A 21,911-nucleotide genomic window follows, 5' to 3' on the forward strand; every position below is an offset into this window, starting at 1 on the left:
GTATGGCAGTCACAGGAACACTTGTCTCTTTAATAGTTCCTTAATCCTTGTTTTGAGCAACTGAGACCAGAGAGGTCTGGGTGTGTCCAGATTCAAAGTGGCCAACACAGGAACAAGACAGACCTCTTGTACTGACTGCCTGTTGTAAGCCAACCTGGCACTAACCTTGAAGGAGTTTCTCTTTGTGTTCCTCTGCTGTGACTTTGAGGTGGTGAATCACCATCAGCTTGCTGCTGCCACCCACTGCCACGGGAGAAGTGTGGGTGCTCCCCTCTGGGCAGGTGTTCCCTTCTGTGGGCCTGTGTGGTGCCTCTTGAGTCCCTGATGGCCCTGGTGCAGTAGTTACTAAAAGGCGCTGGGTGAGGGTGATTCACTCTCTCCTGTCTGAGAGATGCTGCAGTGACAGGGAAGGCTGAATTGGCATTTCTCTTTGTCCTTGCATGTTTAGCTTTATGACAGCTACGTGAGGGGGGAGCACGGCCGGCTGCTGGGGCTGTGGCGGCAGGTGGTGACCTTGCGCCGCCTCTTCCTGGAGATGAAAACCGCCACGGACCGGTGAGTCGGGGCTGGGGCGACATCCCCTGCAGCAAAGTGTGCCTTGCTTGCTTTGGGTCCTGCCTTTTGAACCTCCATGTTGTTGCATTAGGTACAGCAGAGGTGGGATTGCTCCTTTGGCAGTCAGAAGCAATGCCATTCAGCTTTGGGCTGGTCTCAGAGCAGTTGTTGGCTGCTGGTCTTCTGTCAGACATATTTTATGAAAAATCCTTTTATTAGGATCTTTGAAAAGCTGAGAGGTCTCAGAAACAAAATGTAAACAATAATTATCTGCTGCCGTGGAATGCAACAGGTGCATCTTTGATTGGTCTCATGTGGTAGTTTTTAATTAATGGCCCATCACAATCCAGCTGTCTCAGACTCTCTGGTCAGTCATAAGATTTTATTATCATTCCTTCCTTTCTATTCCTTGCTAGCCTCCTGATGAAATCCTTTCTTTTATTCTTTTAGTATAGTTTTAATATATAGTTTTCTTTTAATATAATATATACCGTAAAATAATAAATGAGCCTTCTGATACATGGAGTCAAGATTCTCGTCTCTTCCCTTGTTCTGGGACCCCTGTATAAACCACCACATTCTTCAGATAAAGGTGAAGGGCTTGGGCCATGAGGACAGCAGAGGCTGTGAGCAGGCAATGACTGTGGTGATGTGTGGGCATGTGAACACTGGCACAGAAATGCATGGACACCTGGGAAGAGACTCAGTGAAGCTGTGAATGCAGCATATGGAGTGGTCCCTTTTATGAAATTGTAAAAACCTGCCTTTAAAAAATCTTACCAAATTTCTTTTCCTACTGCTCCTAAGAGAAAGATGATTAATGCATATTTTTTCCTTTTTCATTTCCAGGATACATTTATTCTGGTCAGTTTGCATCCACTTCCTCCTCTTCCAGCATTACTGAGAGAAAGAATAGTTTCTCTCCCCTCTTACTGCATTTGTTTTATTTGTCTTGTTTAGTTTGATACCTCTTTTTATGATTGTTTTCTTGTTCTTGGGCTCTCTGAAGTTCTTTTCTCCCAAGAAAAATAGTGTAGCCATAATAGTACCTTCTGGTGTCAACATGCACTTTCAAACTCTGGGTTACTGTAAGCCATTTGCCTTGATTATAAGTCTTCCCTATTGTGTAGAGTCTGCCTGACCTGCTATTTAGTCCTTGTATTGTTTGTGCTTTTGTGTTACAGCATTTCAGGCTGATTCTTACACCACCTTTCTGAAATGTTTTATTATATAGGTATAGTCTTGAGCTTCTTAGCACAAGTAGGGATAACTTAGTACAAGCAGGGATAACAGAGCACTCAAGAGCAGAGTATATAAAAGCTGGGGATCTTGGTAAAATTCCTAATATCTAGTAATGATAATTACAGTATGTTAATAAGAGTAATTAGAGGTGCTTCAGGCCTTCTGGCCTGTGCTATATCTCACTTCTTATATCAGAAGAAAACAGACTCCACACTTGGCTACCTGGTAAAGTCATTGTTCAGGTGTCAAGATGTGTCCTGGTCCCCAAGTGTCATATGAATGACTTGTCCCCAGCAAAGACATCACCTTGCCCGCCAGCTCTTCCTCATGCATGATTGCATGCTTCAGAAGTGAATCAGCTGATAAAGATGGTGGAGTGAACATTGGCTCTTTCTTGGTTCCTCTTCAGAGATTTGTCAGAGCTGAAGGCAGAACAGATGAGGCTTTCTGGATCTATTCTTGTGAACTGCTCTCGCCTGAACTCCTGTGTGCAGCTCAGGGAGTCCATCCCTCTGGGTAAACCTGTCCTGAAGGATCAGGCAGAGCAGCAAGTGGAACCAAAAATAAACCAGACAGCTCAGGAAGTGATAGCCTTACAAGTCAGGTGTGACATGGAGAAGAAAGAGCTTCAGGACAGGTAAAGGTGTTTTAACTTTGCTATTACCAGTATTATCTTTTGTGGCCGCTTCTGGGGTTCACAAATGGGCTGTGCTCACATTTAGAACAGCCCTGCACAGCTCTGTGTCTGTCCTCAGTCAAACTCTTCCCTTCAACAGAAAGGGTGGAAAAAAGTATTTGCCTGACAGAAATTCTTCCAAGTAAGACAAGACTGAAAAACAGAGATAGCCTCTGATAGTGCTTTTGCTGTTAAGTGATTCTTGGTGAAAAACTGAATTCAGCATAAAGAGAATTGTGTTTCTTGTACAGCCCTTTTACTTCTCAGGGCTGTGTGAAGGAATTGAGAGGAATTTGCCCAGGGCTACCATAAGCACTGCAGCACCTCTGTGCTCACAGTTCCTTGCAAGACTGAGTGCAGAGGCCTTTGGGGCAAGAGGTGCCATTGTGCAACAGCAAGCCTATTAACCTGTAGAGATGAATGCTGCCTTTGCTGTGTTTCCTGGGTTGAGCTTTGCTATGCTATGCTTTGGGGAGCTGCTTGGCTCTTTAACAGGTGCTGGTGTGCAAAGCTTTTGGAATGGCACGTAGACCTTCTCTTCTCAGGGTGATGGAGCTCTCAGCCTTGCTTGTACAGTCTCAGAAGCAGAACGAGGAGAAGGAGAAGACCATGAAAACACTTAACGACACAGTGGAGATTCTAGTATGTTTTACCTTTACCTGGGAGATAGCCCAGTGTTTGCTCTGCAGCCTGAACACAGAGGTGTGGCTTCCTCAGGAGAAACAGTGGTAAAGATGCCCAGTGTATGGGAACATCAGGCACCTTGCCAAAATATTCCTTGTGTGTTCAGCAGATGTGGAGTCAGCCCAGATGCAGGCAGTGCCAGAGGAACTGCAGACAGTTCAGGTGTCTTCCTCTGAGGGGTGGCACCAGTGCTCTTCTGCCTGTGACTTCAGGTCTCTGGGGATCAGAATTCCTTGGAACTGACCATTTAATAACAGTCTATAAAGACTGGCTTTTGGTCTTCCTTGTAGTTTTAGTAGAGAAGAAATGGAATAGATATGGACAGAAATATACTGGAATCGCTAGGGCTGAGACTCAGCAGTGTGACTGCTACTGAGGATGGGAATGCTGCAGATAGGAGCAGCTCTTCCGTGCCCACCCTTTCTTTATTCTGTTCTCAGGAATCAAGTTGGATAGAGAAAGAATTTACAGCTTCATTGACTAACAGTGCCAAAGAAGAGAATCTTTTCCTTCAGAAGCTCATTAAAAATATCACTGAGGTGAGTACAGACCTGGTACAGGGGCCACATCCCTGTAAATTTGATTTTGAAGTATTTGGGAAGGCAACAGACTGGCCTGAGGATTAGAGATACATGTTGTGTACTATCTGTGTTAACTGCCATTGCCTGTTTAATTTTTAGACCTCTTTACTGACACAGAACCTGTTCTAACTTGTGAGTTGCTGTGCTGTGACAGTTCAGTGAGCCATTAAACATTTCAGTACCTTTGGCTTCACCACCCCACTAAGGTCTCTCTTGGACTCTGTTTTTGGAGTGTGCTACTTGACATTTGTGTTCCTGTGTTTCTTGGGCAATTCCCTCACCCTCTTTGAGCAATAACTCTGTTGTTCTTCAGATCTTTATGAAAGGTCACTGACTCAGTTGATGCACTTGCCAGCTCTGCTCCTTCCCTCAGTGTTCACTGACCATTATAATCTCCCCAGAATGACAACTTTCAGGGGTAACCTTAACTTAGTCCTAAAGTTCTCATAATAGAGAAGGGTTTAGTTGTCATCTCTTCTACACAGCTGCACGAAAGTTATTGTTCAGGCAGCCTCCAGCCATGTCACATTTGTGAAGAGTAGCTGTATTCAGAAATCCCAGGAGTATGTGTAGCCACAGGGACAAACCTTTGTGGACTGAAGGAGTGAGAAAATTGAGTTTTTAATGACGCCAGGGTAAAGTGGGAGGAAAACGAGAACAAGACAAAGAAAACCAAGTAAAATGAGCAAAGACTAACAGCTGGATGTGGGCTTTCAGATGGTGCTAGATGACAGTGACAGCATGGTCAGCATTATCTGCACTGGCAGTTCCCAGCATGCAGACTCTGGGCACATCTTCTCAGCTCCAAGATCTGTTGATACAGGACGTGCCTTTGGACTGGTTCTGGAAGCACTGGCAAGGATGCGAGGGGCAGCACGGGTGAGAGCTTTGTGTCTTCCCCAGTGGCCACAGGCTCAGTGCTGAGGCCTTGCTCAGCTCAACACCTTTCCATTTGCTCAGCCACTTCAGGCACTTCTTTGCACCTTCATACTCCTGCACTGCTTTGCTGGTCTTCCCAGCTCTGTGTTCTGCTGCTTTTCTCTCCTTGATGCCCATCCTCTCAGCATAGCTTTTGCCTTCAGGGGAGCTGTCTCTGCTAGCTGTTTCTTCCAGCTCTCTGGAGCCACCTTCCCTGCTCCTTATTGCTCATTTGTGCTCCTTCCTTGCCTGTTCCTGCAGGCCCTGAGAGAAGAGCTTTCTGCTAGGCAGGACTCAAACAAATTCCTGCTGCAGCAGCAGAGGCATCAGGAGGAGAAGTGCAGGGAGGTGCAGCAAAGGCTTGAGCAACTGGAGGAGAAATGCAGGAAGTCCAGCAGCCACCAGCAGCATCTTCAGTCTTTAGTAGAAACACTCAGAAGGTGAGTGTCCCCTTCTCCTGCATTCCAGAGGCAATCTTCTTCCAGATCTGGGAGGTCAGAGGTGTCCTGGGTGAAGAAATCACCTTCCCACCATCTGTAGGCCTCAGTGTGGCTCTCAAGCATTGTCCTGTCTGGGTTTTTCATGCTCTACTGTGACTCCCAAGGCTGTCTGGGAAATGCAGAGCCATGTTGGAATAGAAGACTCCTTCTTCTCGCTGTGCTGCTTCCCTGAATTCTGTTCTTTGTGTGCTCCTGCCCAGCCATTGCTTCTGGCTGAAGGAAGGCAAAATCCTGCCTTCCTTTCCCTTTGCCTCTGGAGGATTTCCTTGGGAGGAAAAGAGCAAGGTCTTCCTTAGCCCACTGCCCCCAGCTCCATCATGGAGTGCTGAAAATGGCATTGCTGACTCTTCAGGCCTCTTGCTTCTTCTGACTGAGCCTTGTCTCTGCAGTGACTGTGCAAACCTTGAGAAAACCAGGGAAGAGCTGCAGGAACAGCTTGGATTAAGGGAGCAAGAAGCTTCATGTCTGCGTCAGAGTAACGCTGAGCTGCAGATGAGGGAGGAGTCAGCCCAGGCAGAAAAGGCAGAGCAGCAGGACAGGATGGAGAGAGCACGCCGTGAGCAGGAGCTCCTGTGAGTGTTAGAGCTTCTTCTGGAGCTTGAGGACGCCCAGTGTGAAGGAACAAATGGTGCCTGCTCCTCTCTTGTAGCATAGACTGTTTTTCTGTAAAAACCTCTTTCCCCTCCTCATAGAGTGAAGGACCTGGCTGCACTTGAGGAAAAGCACTCATTACTGCAGAGTGAGTTGGTAGTCCAGAGACAGACACTGGAGAAATTGCAACTTCAGAAGGATCTGCTGGAGCAGGAGAAGGATGAGTTTGCCAGGGCTCTGGAGAAGGTATGGACACCTTATTCCTAGGCAGCACTTGTGGGAGTGGGAGCTGTGCCACCAAGATCACCTGAGATGCTGTTTCCAGCAGTAGAAGAGAGGGACACTGTTGTTCTTCTTGGAAAATGATGATCCAACCAGACAGGCTCTTTGGGATCATTGGTCCCCATGATCTTACTGAGAGCTCTGCCCTAGGAATAAGTCAGAGACACCCAGGAGAGGTGGAGTGGCTGCCTGCAGTCCTGGATTTTGCTGCCCTTGTCCCATTGTTCTTTTGCCTCTCCAGGCAGAGCGGTCAGTGGCAGAGCTGACAGGGGCTCAGAACAAGCTGAATGCTGAAAGAGCTGATCTGCAGGCTGCAGCAGCAAAGATGAGCAGCATCAATGAAGCTCTTGCATTGGACAAAGTACAGCTGAACAAATATGTGTGGCAGGTGAGCTGAGTTGCCAGAGATGTGCCAGATGTTTGTCTCCAGCTGCTGCTGCTTCTCAGCCTTCTTATCTTGGCACAGTCTGCCCAACTGACTGTGGCAGTGTTCCTTTTGTGTCTGAGACAATCTTTCATAGTAATTATTCCTGTACTTTATTTCCTCTATGTTTCTGTGACTCTAGCTGGAGCAAGAGAAGGAAGCTTTGTCTGCTAAAGTGGATGAGATGGAGACAGCAAAGATCTGTGAGCAGGAGAAGCTGAACTTCTGTGAAAGAGCAAACAAAGAGCTCTGTGCAGAGAAAGCCCGGCTAGAGCAGCTACTGAAGGAAGCAGAGGAGCAACGGGAGGAGCTGTGGCTGGAGCTTAGGACACTGGGAGAGGAGAAAGCAGAAACCCAGGAGAAATTCCATCAGGTGACCAAAAGTATGGTGCATCCATGTGGGCACTGGGCTGCTTGGATGAGGGAAGCTTTACCTGGTGGATTATACAGTGGTTTTGTCAAGGGAACATGTGGTAGTGCTCGAGGTCACAAGGCTTTGCTTGCTCCTTTTTGGAAATGTGTGGGTGGCTTGCAGAGCTGTTCCACAGTTCTCGGAGTTGTCCTCTGCTTGTACAGAGTCTTTCAGTCCACCTGTCTTTGTTGGCCTCTTTTTTGGCTCTTGATAAGTTGCAAAGATATAATTGTGTTGTCCATGAATCTGAGTAGGTGGCAAAAGAATCAAACTGTGGCAAAAAGATCAAATTGTGTAGCTCTGAATCCTTTTTCTGAAAAAACCCCCAGGTCTGCACGTTTCTGTTGATGCTTTTTGTCATGAAGTTGGAGCATATTGATTGAAGGGAAGGGAGCTGGGGAAGGGTCTGGAGCACAGGTGTGACCAGGAGCGGCTGAGGGAGCTGGGGGGGCTCAGCCTGGATGAAAGGAGGCTCAGGGGGCACCTTCTTGCTCTCTACAACTCACTGTGACAGGAAACTGCAGCCAGGTGAGGGTCAGGCTCTGCTCCCAGGGAACAAGGGACAGGAGAAGAGGAAACAGCCCCAAGCTGTGGCAGGGGAGGTTTGCATTGGGTGTTACAAGATGGCTGCAAGATAAGGCTGTGTTTCAGATGGTCTCTGTCAGACAGTCTCAGTTCTGGGGAATGTGGTAGGTTTGGGAAACACACAGCAGAGGTTTTGCTTTGGCCACGTCAGACAGACATCCATCAGTCACTAAATGTCTGCTCAGCACAAGAGATGCCAAGCATCCTCTCCTTGCAGAGTTGAATATGTGAGGAGGTGACACTTTGATGTGGGTTTTGTTCTAGAAGGGGAAAATCCTGTATATTTTCCCTTGATTCAGCAAGCAAAATTGTTTTCCCCAGCTTTCCTGAAAATGTCCAGCACTGAAATAGATCCAGATAGCAATTTTGTTAGCCAAGTGGCAGTTGTGGAAGATGCAATGGTTTTCAGAGACAACCCAGAGTTTGGAGTAGAGATGTTTGTTAGGAAGGAACTGTTTGGTCCCAGGCAAGGCAGCAGGGCCTGACACAGCACTTCCAAGGTAACAGTGCCAGAGGCTTCTGGCAGGCCAGGCTATCAGAGCTGCATGGGGCAGGTGCTGTGAAACTTTGAGCCCAGAGCACAGGTGCTCCTTGTCCTCTGGCTGCTGTCAGGTGGCTCTGGCTGGCTCTGCACAGGGCTCCCCAGGAAGGGCTCCAGCTGTGCCTTGTCCCACTTGCAGGTTTCCCAGAAGCAAGAATCATTGAGCAAAGCTCTGGAGCAGCTGAGCCAGGAATCCTCTGACCAAGGGCATGAACTGGCCCAGGTGGGCAGAGAGAAGGAGCTGCTGGGCCGGGAGAAGGCTGCCCTTGAGGGCCGACTGGCAGCCGTGGAGCGCCACCAACATGACCTTTCCAAGCAGCTGGCAGACACCAGGTAATGGCAGGGAGCAGGCCCTGGGCAGGACAGGGCTGAAGAGCTGTAATGATAAAAGTGATGAACACTACACAGAGGTTTATTGTATCCTCTGTGCTTTTCAAATGTAGATTTGGCTGTTGAGGCCAAGTTGGGCTGGGCAGTCTGTGCTAGGCCAGGCCATAAGGAAGGCCTGGGCAGTCCCTCAGAGGCCCTGCTCTGCTCTGGAAATGGCCCAGCTGTGCCTTCTCTGGACAAGTTTCCAGGTGACCCATTTTCCATCTTCAGGCATGGGGATCTTGAGCCACGTCGTCCTGGAATAAGCGGCTGTGGGTGTCTGGAGCAAGCAACTCACGTCTGTCCATATTTGCAACTTGTAGGTTAGCAAAGGAGAGCCTGCAGTCCAGGCTGTGTGCTGCTCAGCAGCAGATATCACAGCTGGAGATCACCAGGAACCATCTGGAGGCTCAACTGCTCACAGTCACACAGGCCAAGGAGGTGATAGAAGGTGAGAACCTCGTGTGCTTTGTTTGTGGTGCTGCCCCTGCCTAGAGAAGCTGAGCATCCTGCAAAGCTGACTCTGTCCACAGAGCTTTTGAGGAGTGGTGGGGCTGGAGACACTGAAAGGGCCTGAGGTCAGTAAAGTCAGTAAAGAGCGTGACTCTTGCTCTTGGCCATGTTTGCAGGAGAAGTGAAGGGCCTGCAACGTGAGATGGAAGCAGAGAGAGCTCTCAGGAGGCAGGAACAGGAAGACACAGCTCAACAGCTCCTGCAGGCAGAGCAGCAGCATCAGGAGAGCCTCAGGCTCCAGCGAACTGCTCAGCAACTGGAAATAAAGAAGCTCCTGCAAGACCTGGTAGGGGACAATATGCTTCTGAATTGTCCAAGCCAGCCCTGTGGGCTGGTGTAGCACAAGCAGAGGCTGAGGGTGTGAAAGGGCAGCAATTCTCTGCCAGAGGCCTCCCGCTGCTGGGCTGGGCAGCAGAGCCAGCAGCTGAGACTTGGTGGAGCATGAAGGCCCCCAGGATGGTGCTGGGACAGTAAATGCAGCCATGGCTTCAGGGAGGGTGTAAGAGGAGATCCAGAACAGGTTGGGCTGTGCCCACCCAAAGCGTGGCAGCCCAGGGCAGGATCATCCCCGAGTCCCACCTGCCACAGAGCAGATGCCAACGTGGAGCCGATGCCAACAGTGCTGCTGGCTGCAGGCTTGGGAACTTGTTTCTTTTCTTGCTGTGCTTCCATGGTGGACAGAGGGATTAGCTTTGGGCTGGAAGCAAATGGAACAGGCCCCTTGTCCCTGGTCCTTCAGTCCTTGTGACTGGGGCAGCAGAGAGGGGAAGGTGACACCTTCTCTTCTGAGTGCTTGGACTCGGTGCTTGGGAAGGTCTTTGCCAGCAGAAGGGATTCCACAAGTCTGTGATTCCTGCACCTGCTGAGCCTCCTTTTGAATTCCCTGACAGGACACAGTTTCTGGTGTGCAGAAAGCCAGTGCTGTTGTCTTTTCCAGTTGGGGGTTGTGGGAGGGATGGAGCTTCACATCTTTCAGCCACGAGCTTGCCTGGGACTTCATCTTGCAAATTTTTCCTCCCCTCCTCAGGCAAGCGAGCGTGAAAGGCACCGTGCAGAGATGCAGGAGACGCTGGAGCAATGGGAAAAAGAGAAGGCAGAGAGAGAGCAGGAGCACAAGAAGGAGCTGTCTGAGATGAGGCAGAAAGTTGCCACCCTGCTGGCACAACAAGAAGAGGAACGAACTAGATTTGAAAATGCCAAGCAAGAGGTAATGATTGTGAAAGGAGAGAGAACTGGTGTGATTTTTTGCAAGGCTGGAGCTGTGGGAGATGGCAGGATATGGGGCTGTGTGGAGCATGCCCTCCGTGTCATCTGCACTGAATTAGGGGAGGTGAAAGCTGAACGGGGCTGTCTTTGGCACCAGGAATGAGCCCTCTCATAGGAAGCCAGGCAGAAACATCAGCTGTCAGCTGAGAGTTTTGTGCTGCTCTTGCGCTCTGTTGTTCTAAGATGTACCTCAGGGTATCTTCTCTGCTCTCCTTCTGCTGCCCTTTTGGTGTGTACTGGTAGATGTTCATGGCCAAGGTGAGTTTGTAGGACTTTTCTTTTGTGAGCATGCAGAGGGTGCAGCAAGAATTCTGACCAGAGAACAATCTCTTTAAAGGCTTGCCTGGAGTATTTCTGAACAGCAATGCAGAGATGTCTTCTGGGCTGTGTTTTAAGTCACTTCCTGGGTAGCTGTGTCTCCCCCAGGGCAGGCAGTGGCCCAGGGCAGCAGCAGCCAAGGGCTCTGAGAGCACGGGAGCCCATCAGTCTTTGCCCCGTGCCACGGGGATGTTGCAGGAGGAGTGTGAAGCCGTCTGCTCTTTCCTCCTGTGCAGGTCCTGCTGGAAGAGCAGAAGGAGAAGAGTGCTTTATCAGAGGCACTGCTCCAAACTCAGGGAGAGCTCAGCCGAGCCCGCCAGCAGGCCCAGCAGCTCAGGCAGGAGGTGACAGAGCAGCAAGAGAAGGGGCAGGTAAGTGAGTAGGCAGGCAACAGAGGGCAGGGCAGTGACAAGGGCACAAAAGGCAGCTCCTGGGACTGAGGAAGCAAGGGCTGCTTCAGGCCCGGGGAGCACAGAGCCTGGTAAGCTCCAGAGCTCAGCCCCAGGAAGGAAGGCTTGCAGTGGAAGCAGAGCTGGGTACAGAAGCCAAAAGAAGCAGCCGAGGGAATGGGATTTTAAGGCAGCAAGTGGAAAAAGCTGAGCCTGAGGGCAGGTGCCAGGAAGTGGCTCTGCATTTTGTTGCCAGACCATGAAGGCAAATCTGCAAGCTGAGCTGGAGGAAGCTCACAGTGAAGCCCAAGCAGCACAGAGGAGGCACGAGGAAGAGTTACAAGGCCTCAAAGAGGAAATGAATCTCCTCCTTGAGCAGAGGGAGGCTCTACAAAAGCAGGTGAGTGAAAGGGCAGTGGCACTGCAGTCATGCAGCGAGGGGTCTGTGGCCTTCTTGCTTTTCCACGGCAGAGCAGCAGCTGCTGGGCTGAGCCCTGGGGCTGTCTCGTGCTCTGGGGGCTCCATGGCAGCTGCTCTGAAGGACACTCAGTGCTCTGCTGAATGTCAGCTGTTGCTCTGCACAGCTGGGCTAGTCCTCTGTGCTGTTGGCCAGCAAGCAGCAGCATGGATTCCTGCTGGCCTCTTCTTGCTAGCCTTGCTTTGGCAGGTGCTTTCTCAGGTGCCCTTGGTGCTGGGCCACTTAGAGCCTGAAACAATTTGTCCATATCCTTTCTGAATCTGGTGCTCTCAGGACAGGGAGGAGAGGAAAGTTGTCCTTTACCTTTGCTCACAGCCTGTGCTGTGGCTGACTGTGACTGTAGCTGTGGCTGTAGCCTCTGACTGCTTTGTTCTGTTTGATTGGAGGTGGCAGAGTTGACATCTCAGCTGGCAGCCTCCCGAGAGTGCCAGGAAAGGACTGTGCAGAGAGCCCAGCAAGATGTGAGGGAGGCCCAGGAAGAGTCCAGGCAGAAGCTGCTGGAGGTTGAGCAGACCCAGAAGCTGCTGGAGGAGGCAAAAAGTCAGAAGAAGGAGCTTCAAGTACATCTGGAGTATCTAGAGAGGGAAAGGAGTCGATTGGAAGAAGTGGCACAGAAAAATTCAGAATTGCAGGCTTCAGTGAATGCCCTGGAGAAGGAAAAGGCCAGGTAAATGAAAGCCTGTGGCACTCTGCATTGTGGTCAATGGATTCCCTCTTTGTACCTGCCAGGGGCTCTAGCAGCATTTCCTAAGTGGCAGATTCTGAACTCTCCATGCAGACAGGTCTTATTTTCTGGATGTTCTCTTTCATTTTCTTTTCTTTTAAGCCTTCAGATAGAGTTTTTCTGTAGACAAAGGCTTTTGTGGTAGCCCTTTTTCTCTAGGGGATATTGTGTTGTTAGGTGGGGGTGTTGACACTGCCCCAGCTGCACTGTAAGGAGCTGGATCCATCCATCAGCTCCACCTTGGGGCCTGTAACTTGAAGCCTTTGGGCTCTGGATCAGCATGGCATCTGATGCCTTTTGTTGACATAAGACATGTTAAACCCATGATTTTTTGTCTAAGCCAGATTAATACAATCACAGAAAGGGTAAGTTTGGAGGCACCACAGTGATTCATCTGATCCCACATACCTGCCCACACAGGGCCATCCCAGAGCACATGGAACAGGGTTGCATCCAGATGGTTCTGGAATGTCTCCAGTGAGGGACACTCCACACCCTCCCTGGGCAGCCTGTTCACGGTCACTGCACAGGAAAGAATTTCTCCCTCCTGTCCAGGTGCAACTTCCTGGGCATCGGTCCCTGCCCGTGGCTCTGGTGCCATCGCTGGGCCCCAGGGAGCAGAGCCTGGGCCCTGCTCTGCCCCTCCTGCACACAGGGACAGCCAGGCCTGAGGCCCCTCTCAGCTGGGGCTCCTCTCCAGGCTGAGCAGCCCCAGCTCCCTCAGCCTGTCCTGGGCTCCCCGATGCTCCAGGCCCTTGCTCAGCTCCAGGAGCTCCTGTCCCTGCTGTGCTGAGGAGCCAGAGCTGGACCCAGCACTGCAGATGTGCCTCCCAGGGCTGAGCAGAGGGGCTGGATCCCCTCCCTGACCTGCTGGCAATGCTGTTCCCAGTGTTTTCCAAGTCCCAGTAGCCTCCTTGGCCACAAGGACCCACTGCTGGCTTGTGGAGAGTTCCTTGTCCACCAGGACCCCCAGGTCCTTCTCCACAAAGCTGCTCCCCAGCAGGTTGGCCCCAGCCTGTGCAGGTGCCTGGGGCTGTTCCTACCCAGGTGCAGGAGCTTGCTGGATTTCAGAAGGTTCCTCTTTGCCCACCTCGTCCAAGCCATTGATGGGCAAGTTCAACAACTTTGGGCCCAGGAGTGAGCCCTGGGGGACACCACTAATGACAGGCCTCCAGTGAGACCCTGTGCCACTAATCACACCCCTCTGGCTTCTGCTGTTCAGCCAGCACTCAGTCCAGCCCATTGTCCACTCCTCCAGCCCCTGCTGCCTGAGTTCCCAAGGAGGATGTTGTGAGTGACTGTGTCAAAAGCCTTGCTGACATCAGAGTAAGCAATATCCACTGCTTTCCCTTTGTCCACCCAGGTAGACAGAAGGCAATCAGGTTGGTCAGGCATGATTTATCTTTAGTGAATCTAATGCTGACCATTCCTGATCATCCTCTTGTCCTTCCATGTGGGGAACTGGGCATCTCCAGCATGAGGTACTCCATCACCTTTCCAAGGATTGAGGTGATTGTGACAGGCCCATAATTCCCTGGGTCCTCCTCCATGCCCTTTCTGAAGACCAGAATGATGTTTGCTTTCTTCCAGCCCCCAGGCACCTCCTGATCTCCATGACCTTTCCAAGATAATGGGGAGTGGCCTCACTCTGGTGTCCATGAGCTCCCTCAGCACTCATGGTCACATCTGTCAGGGCCTGAGGACTGGTGGATGTCGAGTTTGTCCAGGCATTCAGTAACCCAGTTCTCCTTGAAAGTAAAGTCTTGCTAAGGGATAGTCTTCCTTCCAACATTCCTTCAGCCTGGTCTCCTGGGCCAGAGATCCCTGAGGGCTGGTCTTGTCCAGTACCAATGCAAATAAAGGCACTCAGGAGCTCTGCCTTCTCTGCATCCTCTGTTACCAGGGTCTCCCCTCCATTTAGGAACAGACAGAGACACATCATCCTTGGTTTTCCCTTTGTTGCTGATGTATTTTAAAAAGCTCTTCTTGATGTCCTTGCCCAGATTTAATTCCAAGGTGTCCTTGGTCTTCTTTGTCTCATTTCTACTTACTCCAACACTGTCTCTATGTTCATTCCAAGTGGCCTGAGCCTGCTTCCATCTCCTGTGTATGTCCTGCTTGCACTTGAGGAATGACAGAAGTTCTTTGCTTATCCACTCAGGTCTCTTGCTCCCTTTGCCCAGTTTCTTGCTCACTAGGATGCATTGTTGTTGAGCCTAGAGGAAGTGATCCTTGAATATCAGCTTGGACCCCTTTACCCTGCAGGGCCTGCTCCCATGTGCTTCTTTCAAGAAGGTCCCTGAAGAGGCTAAAGTTAGCTCTCATGAGGTCTGTGGTTGTAACCTTGCTGCCCTGCTTTTTCCTCACTCCCAGCTGAACTCCACAGTCTCACTCACAGGCAGTGCAGCCAAGGCTGACCTCAGGCTTCACATCTCCAGCAAGGCCTTCCCTGATGCTTAGGGTAAGGTTGAGCAGCATGCTGTTCCTTGTGGGATCCTCCACTGCCTGTGGCAGCAAGTTGTCATCAGTGCTTTCCAGGAACATCCTGCACTGTGTGGCTTCTCCAGCTGATGCAGGGAAGCTAAAGTCCCCCACAAGAACCACGGCCTGTGACTTTGAGATTGCTTTATGTTCCCTGTAGAAAGCCTCATCTACTTCTCCTCCTGCTCAGGTGGCCTCTAGCAAACACCCACAGCAATGTCACCCTTACTTGTCTGTCCTTTTATTCTGACCCATAAGCTCTGGACTCATCATCTGCCCCAGACAAAGCTTGACACATTCCAAGTGTTGCCTCACGCAATGGTCAACTCCACCACCCCCTCTGAGGCACCCAAGGATATGAATGTCTCTCATGGACATCTGTTGCCTTGTTCTACAGGCTGACTCTGTCTCTGGAAGAAAAGGATCTGAGCCTCAGAACCCTGGAAGAAAACAACCTGGCCCAGATCAGTCAGGTGTCTCAGCTTCATTCTGCCCTTACCCAGGCTGAGGAGCTCCACTCAGAGCACAGAAGAGAAGTGCAGGAGCTCAACGACCAGGTAAGCTGTGCAGTGGCATCCTCTTCTCCAGGGACACACAACAGCACCTTTGCCTTGGAGGCCCCAACCTCTTTCCCCTCCCAGCAGCATCCACAGCTGCCGTGTTCTGCCCGGGGCTGCTGCTGCACCCTGAGCCTGAGGCTGGATCTGGTGTCAGCTGCAGAAGTTTTCCCCATCCTCTCCCGGGTCCCAGCAGGAAATGTGGGAGGAGAAGCAGCAGCAGACTCCTCTGGAGCTTCTCTGTCCCTCTGTTAGCAGTGTTGTCCCAGACAGAGTTGGTGCCTGTGCCAGGCTCTGAGCAATGTGGGGACACAGAGGTGGCTGTGGCAGGCTGGGCAGGGCACTTCCAGCACAGCCAGTTCAGCCGCTGTTCAGAGCTGCAGCCCAAGGATGCCCATTGCCTCCCTTTCCCTGTTTTCTCTCCATTTGTCTCCATTGCAATCCTTGCTTCTGTGCCTTCTGGGTTTGGCTTGAAGTCATTTCTCCTCCGTTGCTCTACCTGCGGCCCACTCTGCTGCCTCAGGAGCAGCCCTGTCCCTGAGGCTGTGTTCATCCATCTTTCAGATCCAGGCCCTACAGGATGCAGTGCTGCAGATGGAGGCTTCCCAGGCAACTCGGCAGAAGCAGCTGCTGAAGGAGCTGGAGGAATCCCAGGCAGGAGAACGCTCTTTGAGGGACTCTGTGCACGTGCTGGAGGCTGAGGTGTCTGAGCTGCGTGTGAAGCTCCAGAGATCTGATGACAGAGCAGAGGCCTTGGCCACACAGTGTCAACAGGCCAGTGGTGCCCACCAGGAAACTCAGTCCCAGCTGGACAAACTGCTCTTAGCTCTCCACCACATGATCAGGGACAGCAGGGACTTGGTCACTTGGAGCTCAGGTAAGTGTGGGAGGCTGGGTGTGCAGGTGGAGTGAGGGGTGTTCCTGGTCACCCTGGTATCACACACTCACCCTGTCAGTTTAGGCTGACTCAGGCCTTGGGAAGTCTTGATAGTTTGACTTCCCTGCAGAGACACAAGTCCGTGTTTGTGTGTAGAGAAATGATCAGAGTCAGGAGGGAGAAGGGACCAAGTCCTGTCAAGCCCAGGGCCCGTGCAGTTGTCTCTGGGGCAGTGCTGACATTAGTGTTGTCAGAATAATGTCAGCCTGTGACACACATCCTGCTGCAAGGCGAGCTCTAGGGCAATGACAAAGGCACCTCCTCCTAGGTAGGGAGGCCTTGTTTGTTGGAGACCAGTGGATTAAATCTTGAAACAGAATATCTTCTCTTTTCAGAAGAGGATCATGTCATGGGCCTTACTGCTTCTCAGGCTGGGGATGTCTCCACAGAGCTCACAGTGGACAGAGTGGCAGCAGCTCTGCAAGACCTGCAGCAGCACCTGGAGCATTCCCAGAAAGATCTGGTAATGTGTGCCCAGTGCACCCAGAAATCCTGTGTTGCTGTTGGGCTGCTGCACAAGCACTGTGCCAAGGCTAGGATGGGTGTCAGTCCTTGTAGGGGGGTTGGTTCACTGCCATGGGGAGCAAGGAGGATCACAATCACATCCACCAGTACAGTCCAGCTGCCCTCTCCCACATGGGCTATTTCTTCTTTAGTATTTGTAGCCCTTTGTCTCCTGCCAGCAGTGGCAATGACAGGTGATTCTGCTTCACTTGTCTCTTCCAGAATGATGCAAGGAACAGGATACAGGCCTTGGAGCTGGAGCTGGGCACGAGGCAGGATCAGATAGACAATCTCAGAGCCAGCAATCAGGAGCTGCAGATACAGTTGGATGAAAGTCGGGCAGGTACAGCTTCTCCTCTCCCACCCACTGTCCCATGCTGTCTCACCAGTGGGGGTTTCACTGTTGCCTCGCAGAGGAAAAGTGCCCAGAGATGGCAGAGGAGAAAAACAGCCAGCAGGAGATTACTTCATCCAAGTGACAGTGTGAAAGCATTCTCCTGAGAAAGATGCTGTGGCTGGCAGTGCCATCTGGCTGTGCTAGGGCTGATCCCGTGCACAGCTGGTGCCTCTCAGGTGCCATGTCTGTGCTAAGGAGCTGTAGCTGGATGCCTCAGCTCCATTGCCCCAAACTCCAGGCCCTGCCAGAGTCTCCAGGCCTCTCTGGAGCAGTGCTGCACAGGCATCCCATCTCCTTTGTCTTGGCTTGCTCATTCCGCACAAGGCCAAGAGCAAACACACTTTCCTATCCCTCTGAACCTTGCCCCTTTCATTCCTGCCTTTTTCTGTGCCTGGAATTTTCCTTCATTTCTGTCAGCTTTGGAGCCTTTGTGGGCTTAGGGCCTGGCAAACACAGGCAGGTAGAGAAGACAGTGCGGTTGCCTCTGCAGGATGCACAGCAGCTTAACTTGAATTTTCTTTTCCTCTCCTCCTTCCCCTTCCCTCCTGCAGCAATGTTGAAGGCAGAACACCAGAAGACCTCTCTAGAAACTGCCTTGAAGGAAGAGACCATTACCCTGAAGGAAGAGGCTGTGGCTCTCCGTCAGGAGGTGGCATCTCTGAAGAAGAAATTGGAAAACCTGGAGAAGGAAAGGAAAGATGTGCTGGTGAGATTGGCAGATGCCACAAAGTGCCATTTCCTGGCTATGTTTGGACCTTGTGTTCATAGTTCTGACAAGCACCTTTTCTCAGTTTAATTTTCCAATTGCATTCTTCTGAATAAGGAGGAGAAGATGTTGTAGTCATGGCAAAGCCAGTTAATGCTGAGGCTGCTGGTTTTCCTCCATGCTGGGCTTCTGTCCCCTAGGACCTTTAGTTCTCAATGTCCTCAGTGTCCCCACTGACATTGCATGGTTTGGGGAATTCCTGGTGTCCAATCCCATGTTCAGATTTCTAAATATCTGGATCTGGAAGGAGGGGGAGAGTCCCAGGTTTGCTGTTAATAGAAAGGTGTTTGTCCTTGGCCATTGGAGAGCAGCCAGTGGGGAGAGAGGAGAGGAAAGGCAAGTGCTGATCCCCAGCAGGACGTGTGCCTGCAAGGGGAGAACTCGTCCTGAGTGGCAGCAGAGAATGACAGACTGATGTGGCCATTGCTGCTGCCAGAGAGGGCAGTGGGGCTCTGGGGGATGGAGCCATGGGAACTCTACACAGGAGAGGTGGGAAGCCACTGCTGTCAGCCCAAGGGCAGGGAATGAAAGGCTGGGGCTGTTTGCTCTTCCCTTCCTCCCTGATGGAGAGCACACCCTCGTGGCACTGCCTGAATCCTGCTTAGAGTGCACTTGCAATCCTGGCTGCAGTTCTGGCAGCTCCTGCCCAAAGGAGCACTGGAGTGGAGCTGCAGGAGGTCAGGGAAGGGCAGAAGGGAAGCTGGGACGGGCTGAGTGAGCTGGGAAAGATGCAGCATCAAGGGGGGCCCAGCAAAGCTCTGCAGCATCCCGAGGGGCAGAGAGAGAGGGGCAGCCTGTGCCTGCCCCTGCAGCAGGAGTCCAGATCTGGTATGAAAAGCAAAGGGAGAGAGGGAATGAGTGACCCTTTTTCTCCCTGTTTTGGCAGCATGAACAGGACAGGCTGCAGGCAGATAAAGAAAAACTAGAGTGTGAGATAAAACTTCTGGAGGAATCAGTCACAGCCTCTGAAACCAGAGCAAATACAGCAATAGACAAGAATCACTCTCTTGAACAAGAACTCCAAACTGCCCTGTCCATGTTAAAAATTAAAAATGAGGAAGTGCAAAACCAGGGGAAGAAAATGGAGATTCTTCAGAAAGAGGCAGCAGAGACCAAAGCTTTGCAGGAGCATCTCACTCATGTTACTGCCATCCTGTCAGAGAGGGAGGGAGAAATGAAGTTGTACCAAGAGCAGATGAGAATGTTGGAAAAGCAGAAAGAAATGCATAAAACTGCTCTTAATCAGGTTATTAAGGACATAACAGAGAAAGAACAGAAGACAGAATCCCAACAGGAACAGATACAGGAGCTGGAGAAGCAGCAAGAAAAGCAAAGGATTGTTTTAAGCAAAATGAGCCAAGAGCTGGAAGAGAAGGACCAAGCGATCAGGTCCCAGCAAGAGCTGATAAGGGAGCTGGAGAAGCAGTTAGAATTGCAGAACTCTGCTGTCAGCAGGGTGAGCAAAGAGCTGGAGGAGAGACACCTGGAAATCAAATTCCAGGAGGAGAAAATAATGATTCTAGAACAGCATGGTGCAGTACAAGTCAGAAATCTGCTTGTTGATCTTGATGATATGAAAGGAAACCTGAAGGAGAAAGGGTTGGAGCTTCTTTCTCTGACTCAGCAGATTCAAGAACTGGAAAAGGAGAGAGAAGATGTGAAATCTCTAAATGCTAGCCTTGAGCACCTGAGAACTATTCTTAAAGACAGAGAGAGTGAGTGTGATGCTCAAAGGGAAGAGTTAAGGCTCTTGCAGCAGTACAAGGAACAGCAAGACAGGCATCTGCAAGAGCTTCTTGATAAAGTAGAAATCATGACACTTTCTTTATCTAAAAAAGAGCAAGAGCTTGAGTCACAGCAAAAGCAAATGCAGGAAGTTGAAGAAGTGATGGAAATGCAGTTAAAGACTGTCCGTGACCAACTGGAGCAGACCTTAGCAACCTTAAAAGAAAAAGACAGACTTATGGACATCCAAAAGCAACAAACCAGGAGCTATGAGGAAAAAAAAGAGGAACAGATTAATGTCTTGCACAGAGACTTAGAATACTCTCAAACAATATTGAAAGAAAAGGATTTAATGATTGAATCTCAGAAGGAACTGATTGAGACCTTCCAAAAACAAAAGCAAGACTCTGAACAGCAGAAGCAAATTCTGCATTGTCTTCAAGTGGAACTAAAGGAAAAAGAGCAGGAAATTTTGTCCCTTAGAAAGCAATGTGAGGCATGCAAGGAAAAGGAGGAAAAGCTTGAAGCTGAGCAAACAAATTTCAATGCAACAGCAGTGAGTCTGAAAGAAAAAGAAGACAAGATTTGTGTTCTGGAGGACACCATCACAAAGCTTCAACAGCAGAAGGAAGAGACAGCAGTGCAGGCTAAAGCCATACTGCAAAAACTAGAATATGCTGAGTCTTCTCTTGAAGCTAAACATCAAGAGATAGTGGCTTTGCAAGAGCATGTCCAGGACCTTCAAGAGCAGAAGGAGGTGGCAGGCAAGCAGGCCAAAAGTCTAGAGCAGGATCTAGACAAAGCAAGCCACATGTTGAAGAAGAACCATTTGGAATTCCTCAAGCAGACAGAGCAAATGAACACGTTCCAGCTTCGTGAAGAAAGCATGAAAGTAGCACTAACATCATGCCAGAAACAAGTGACTCTACTTGAGGAAGTGGTGAGGCAGAAAGATGAGGACAATGACACTCTTAGGCAAAAACTCCAGCATGTAGAAGAAGAACTGAAGACTTTGCAGAATCTCCAGCTTAGGTTAACTGAGAAGAATGAAGGGGTTAGACATGATGGAGAGCAAGAGTTCCTGAAAGAAACCTTCCCTGAAAGAGAAGGAGAGATCAGGGCTCAAAGTGAGCAAAAGCAGATAGAAGTGGAAATAAGAGCTCTTCGGGAAGATCTCCAGCATGTTCAGCAGACTCTGACAAAGAAGGATAAAGAGGTCAAGTACCAGACAGACAAAGTCAAGTATTTAAAGAAGACTCTAATAGAGAGAGAACAAGAGCTTAGGAGGCAGAGTGAACTCCTGAAAGAATTAACATTGGCTTTGCGATGGAAAGATGAAGGGGAAACCCTAAAGAAACAAATCCAAAAACTCCAAAAATGGGAGGAAGAGGAAGCAGAGAAGAGGAAAATTCTCCAGGAGAGGGACTATCTCTTGCAAAGGCAGAAGGAAATTACCCAACAGTTAGAAGCTGAGAGGGAAGCCAATGGCAAAGACCTGGAGTGTGTGGCTGCTGCTTTGAAGCAGAGGGAAAGCAGAGAACATGAATGGAGAGAGAACGCTCAAGTCCTGAGTGCTGCACTGAGCAAGAGTGAAATGGCCAATGGGAATCTAAAGAAGGAGATAACCATCCTGCAGAGAATGATTTCAGAGAGAGACACAGACCGATTTCGTCAACAGGTAGGCACTGGCATTGACCTTCAGTCCACTGCAACACGCCTGAATTATTCCAGTGATGTTTCCCAAGAAGAGGTGGGTCTCCATCCCTGTCAGTGCAGGCCTGCTTGGGTAAAGCAGCCTGGGCTTCAGCAGGCAGCCTTGTCTGTGTGCCTGGCCCCAGCCAGAGTCCACTGACTGCCAGATTGTTTCCTGGCACACCCAGAATGACTGATCCAGCTCTGGAGCTTGATGGTCAAATCATCTCCAGGCCAAAAGCTGGGCATGGGGAGCTGCTTCTCCTGTGCCCACAAAAGGGGAGGCAACACGTAGGGGTTTGGAATTGGTGTGGGAAGGAATGGAGCAGGTGAGCAGAGTGATGAACTAAACCCAGCTGAGTTTTGTACCGAGAGGGCTCAACAGCAGCTGCACTGCTGGTGCTTCGAGGATGCTTCCCGAGATGGATATTTCTGAGGGGCAGTTTTTCCTGTTTGTTAAAAGAATGGGATTTCTTTTATTGCCTGGTCAGATTAAATGCTTTATTTTGCATTCAGGACATGTTTGTACTGCAATTCAAAAATCACAGAGGCAAACTTGTGTGTATTTTTCCAAAGTGGACTTAGTCAGATCCTGCTAGTGGAACAGTTGCAATAGCCTGTGCTGCAGCTTTGCCAAGAATTTGCCTATATCCTGGTGTCCATTAGTATATTGGCATGTAAAAAGTGCTACTAAGAAAACACTGTATTTATGCATTATACATTTACTTATGACTTAAGAAATATTACTTGTAGCCTGATCCGGGATGCTGACAAGTATTGAGATCTGTTGATGGGAAGTAAAAA

The 21,911-nt window shown here is 50.2% G+C and overlaps 1 protein-coding gene across 1 annotated transcript in view; it reads left to right on the forward strand.

Moving 5' to 3' along the window:
* The window catches only part of CEP250 (centrosomal protein 250), a 28,500-nt gene that overhangs the window by 3,119 nt on the left and 3,470 nt on the right, over positions 1 to 21,911 (forward strand). Inside the window, exons 5-27 of the mRNA XM_063172134.1 lie at positions 449 to 555; positions 2,207 to 2,434; positions 3,019 to 3,115; positions 3,598 to 3,696; positions 4,456 to 4,617; positions 4,918 to 5,096; positions 5,546 to 5,728; positions 5,849 to 5,993; positions 6,271 to 6,417; positions 6,596 to 6,826; positions 8,131 to 8,324; positions 8,684 to 8,811; positions 8,990 to 9,159; positions 9,901 to 10,080; positions 10,694 to 10,828; positions 11,103 to 11,246; positions 11,711 to 11,991; positions 14,927 to 15,086; positions 15,651 to 15,963; positions 16,359 to 16,486; positions 16,750 to 16,870; positions 17,476 to 17,630; positions 18,577 to 21,093. Coding sequence (XP_063028204.1) covers positions 449 to 555; positions 2,207 to 2,434; positions 3,019 to 3,115; positions 3,598 to 3,696; positions 4,456 to 4,617; positions 4,918 to 5,096; positions 5,546 to 5,728; positions 5,849 to 5,993; positions 6,271 to 6,417; positions 6,596 to 6,826; positions 8,131 to 8,324; positions 8,684 to 8,811; positions 8,990 to 9,159; positions 9,901 to 10,080; positions 10,694 to 10,828; positions 11,103 to 11,246; positions 11,711 to 11,991; positions 14,927 to 15,086; positions 15,651 to 15,963; positions 16,359 to 16,486; positions 16,750 to 16,870; positions 17,476 to 17,630; positions 18,577 to 21,093 — 6,204 coding nt within the window. The remainder of the gene's footprint in view (positions 1 to 448; positions 556 to 2,206; positions 2,435 to 3,018; positions 3,116 to 3,597; positions 3,697 to 4,455; positions 4,618 to 4,917; positions 5,097 to 5,545; positions 5,729 to 5,848; positions 5,994 to 6,270; positions 6,418 to 6,595; positions 6,827 to 8,130; positions 8,325 to 8,683; positions 8,812 to 8,989; positions 9,160 to 9,900; positions 10,081 to 10,693; positions 10,829 to 11,102; positions 11,247 to 11,710; positions 11,992 to 14,926; positions 15,087 to 15,650; positions 15,964 to 16,358; positions 16,487 to 16,749; positions 16,871 to 17,475; positions 17,631 to 18,576; positions 21,094 to 21,911) is intronic.

This window comes from Melospiza melodia, chromosome 19, assembly GCF_035770615.1.
Source record: "Melospiza melodia melodia isolate bMelMel2 chromosome 19, bMelMel2.pri, whole genome shotgun sequence".
NCBI classification, from domain to species: Eukaryota; Metazoa; Chordata; class Aves; order Passeriformes; family Passerellidae; genus Melospiza; species Melospiza melodia.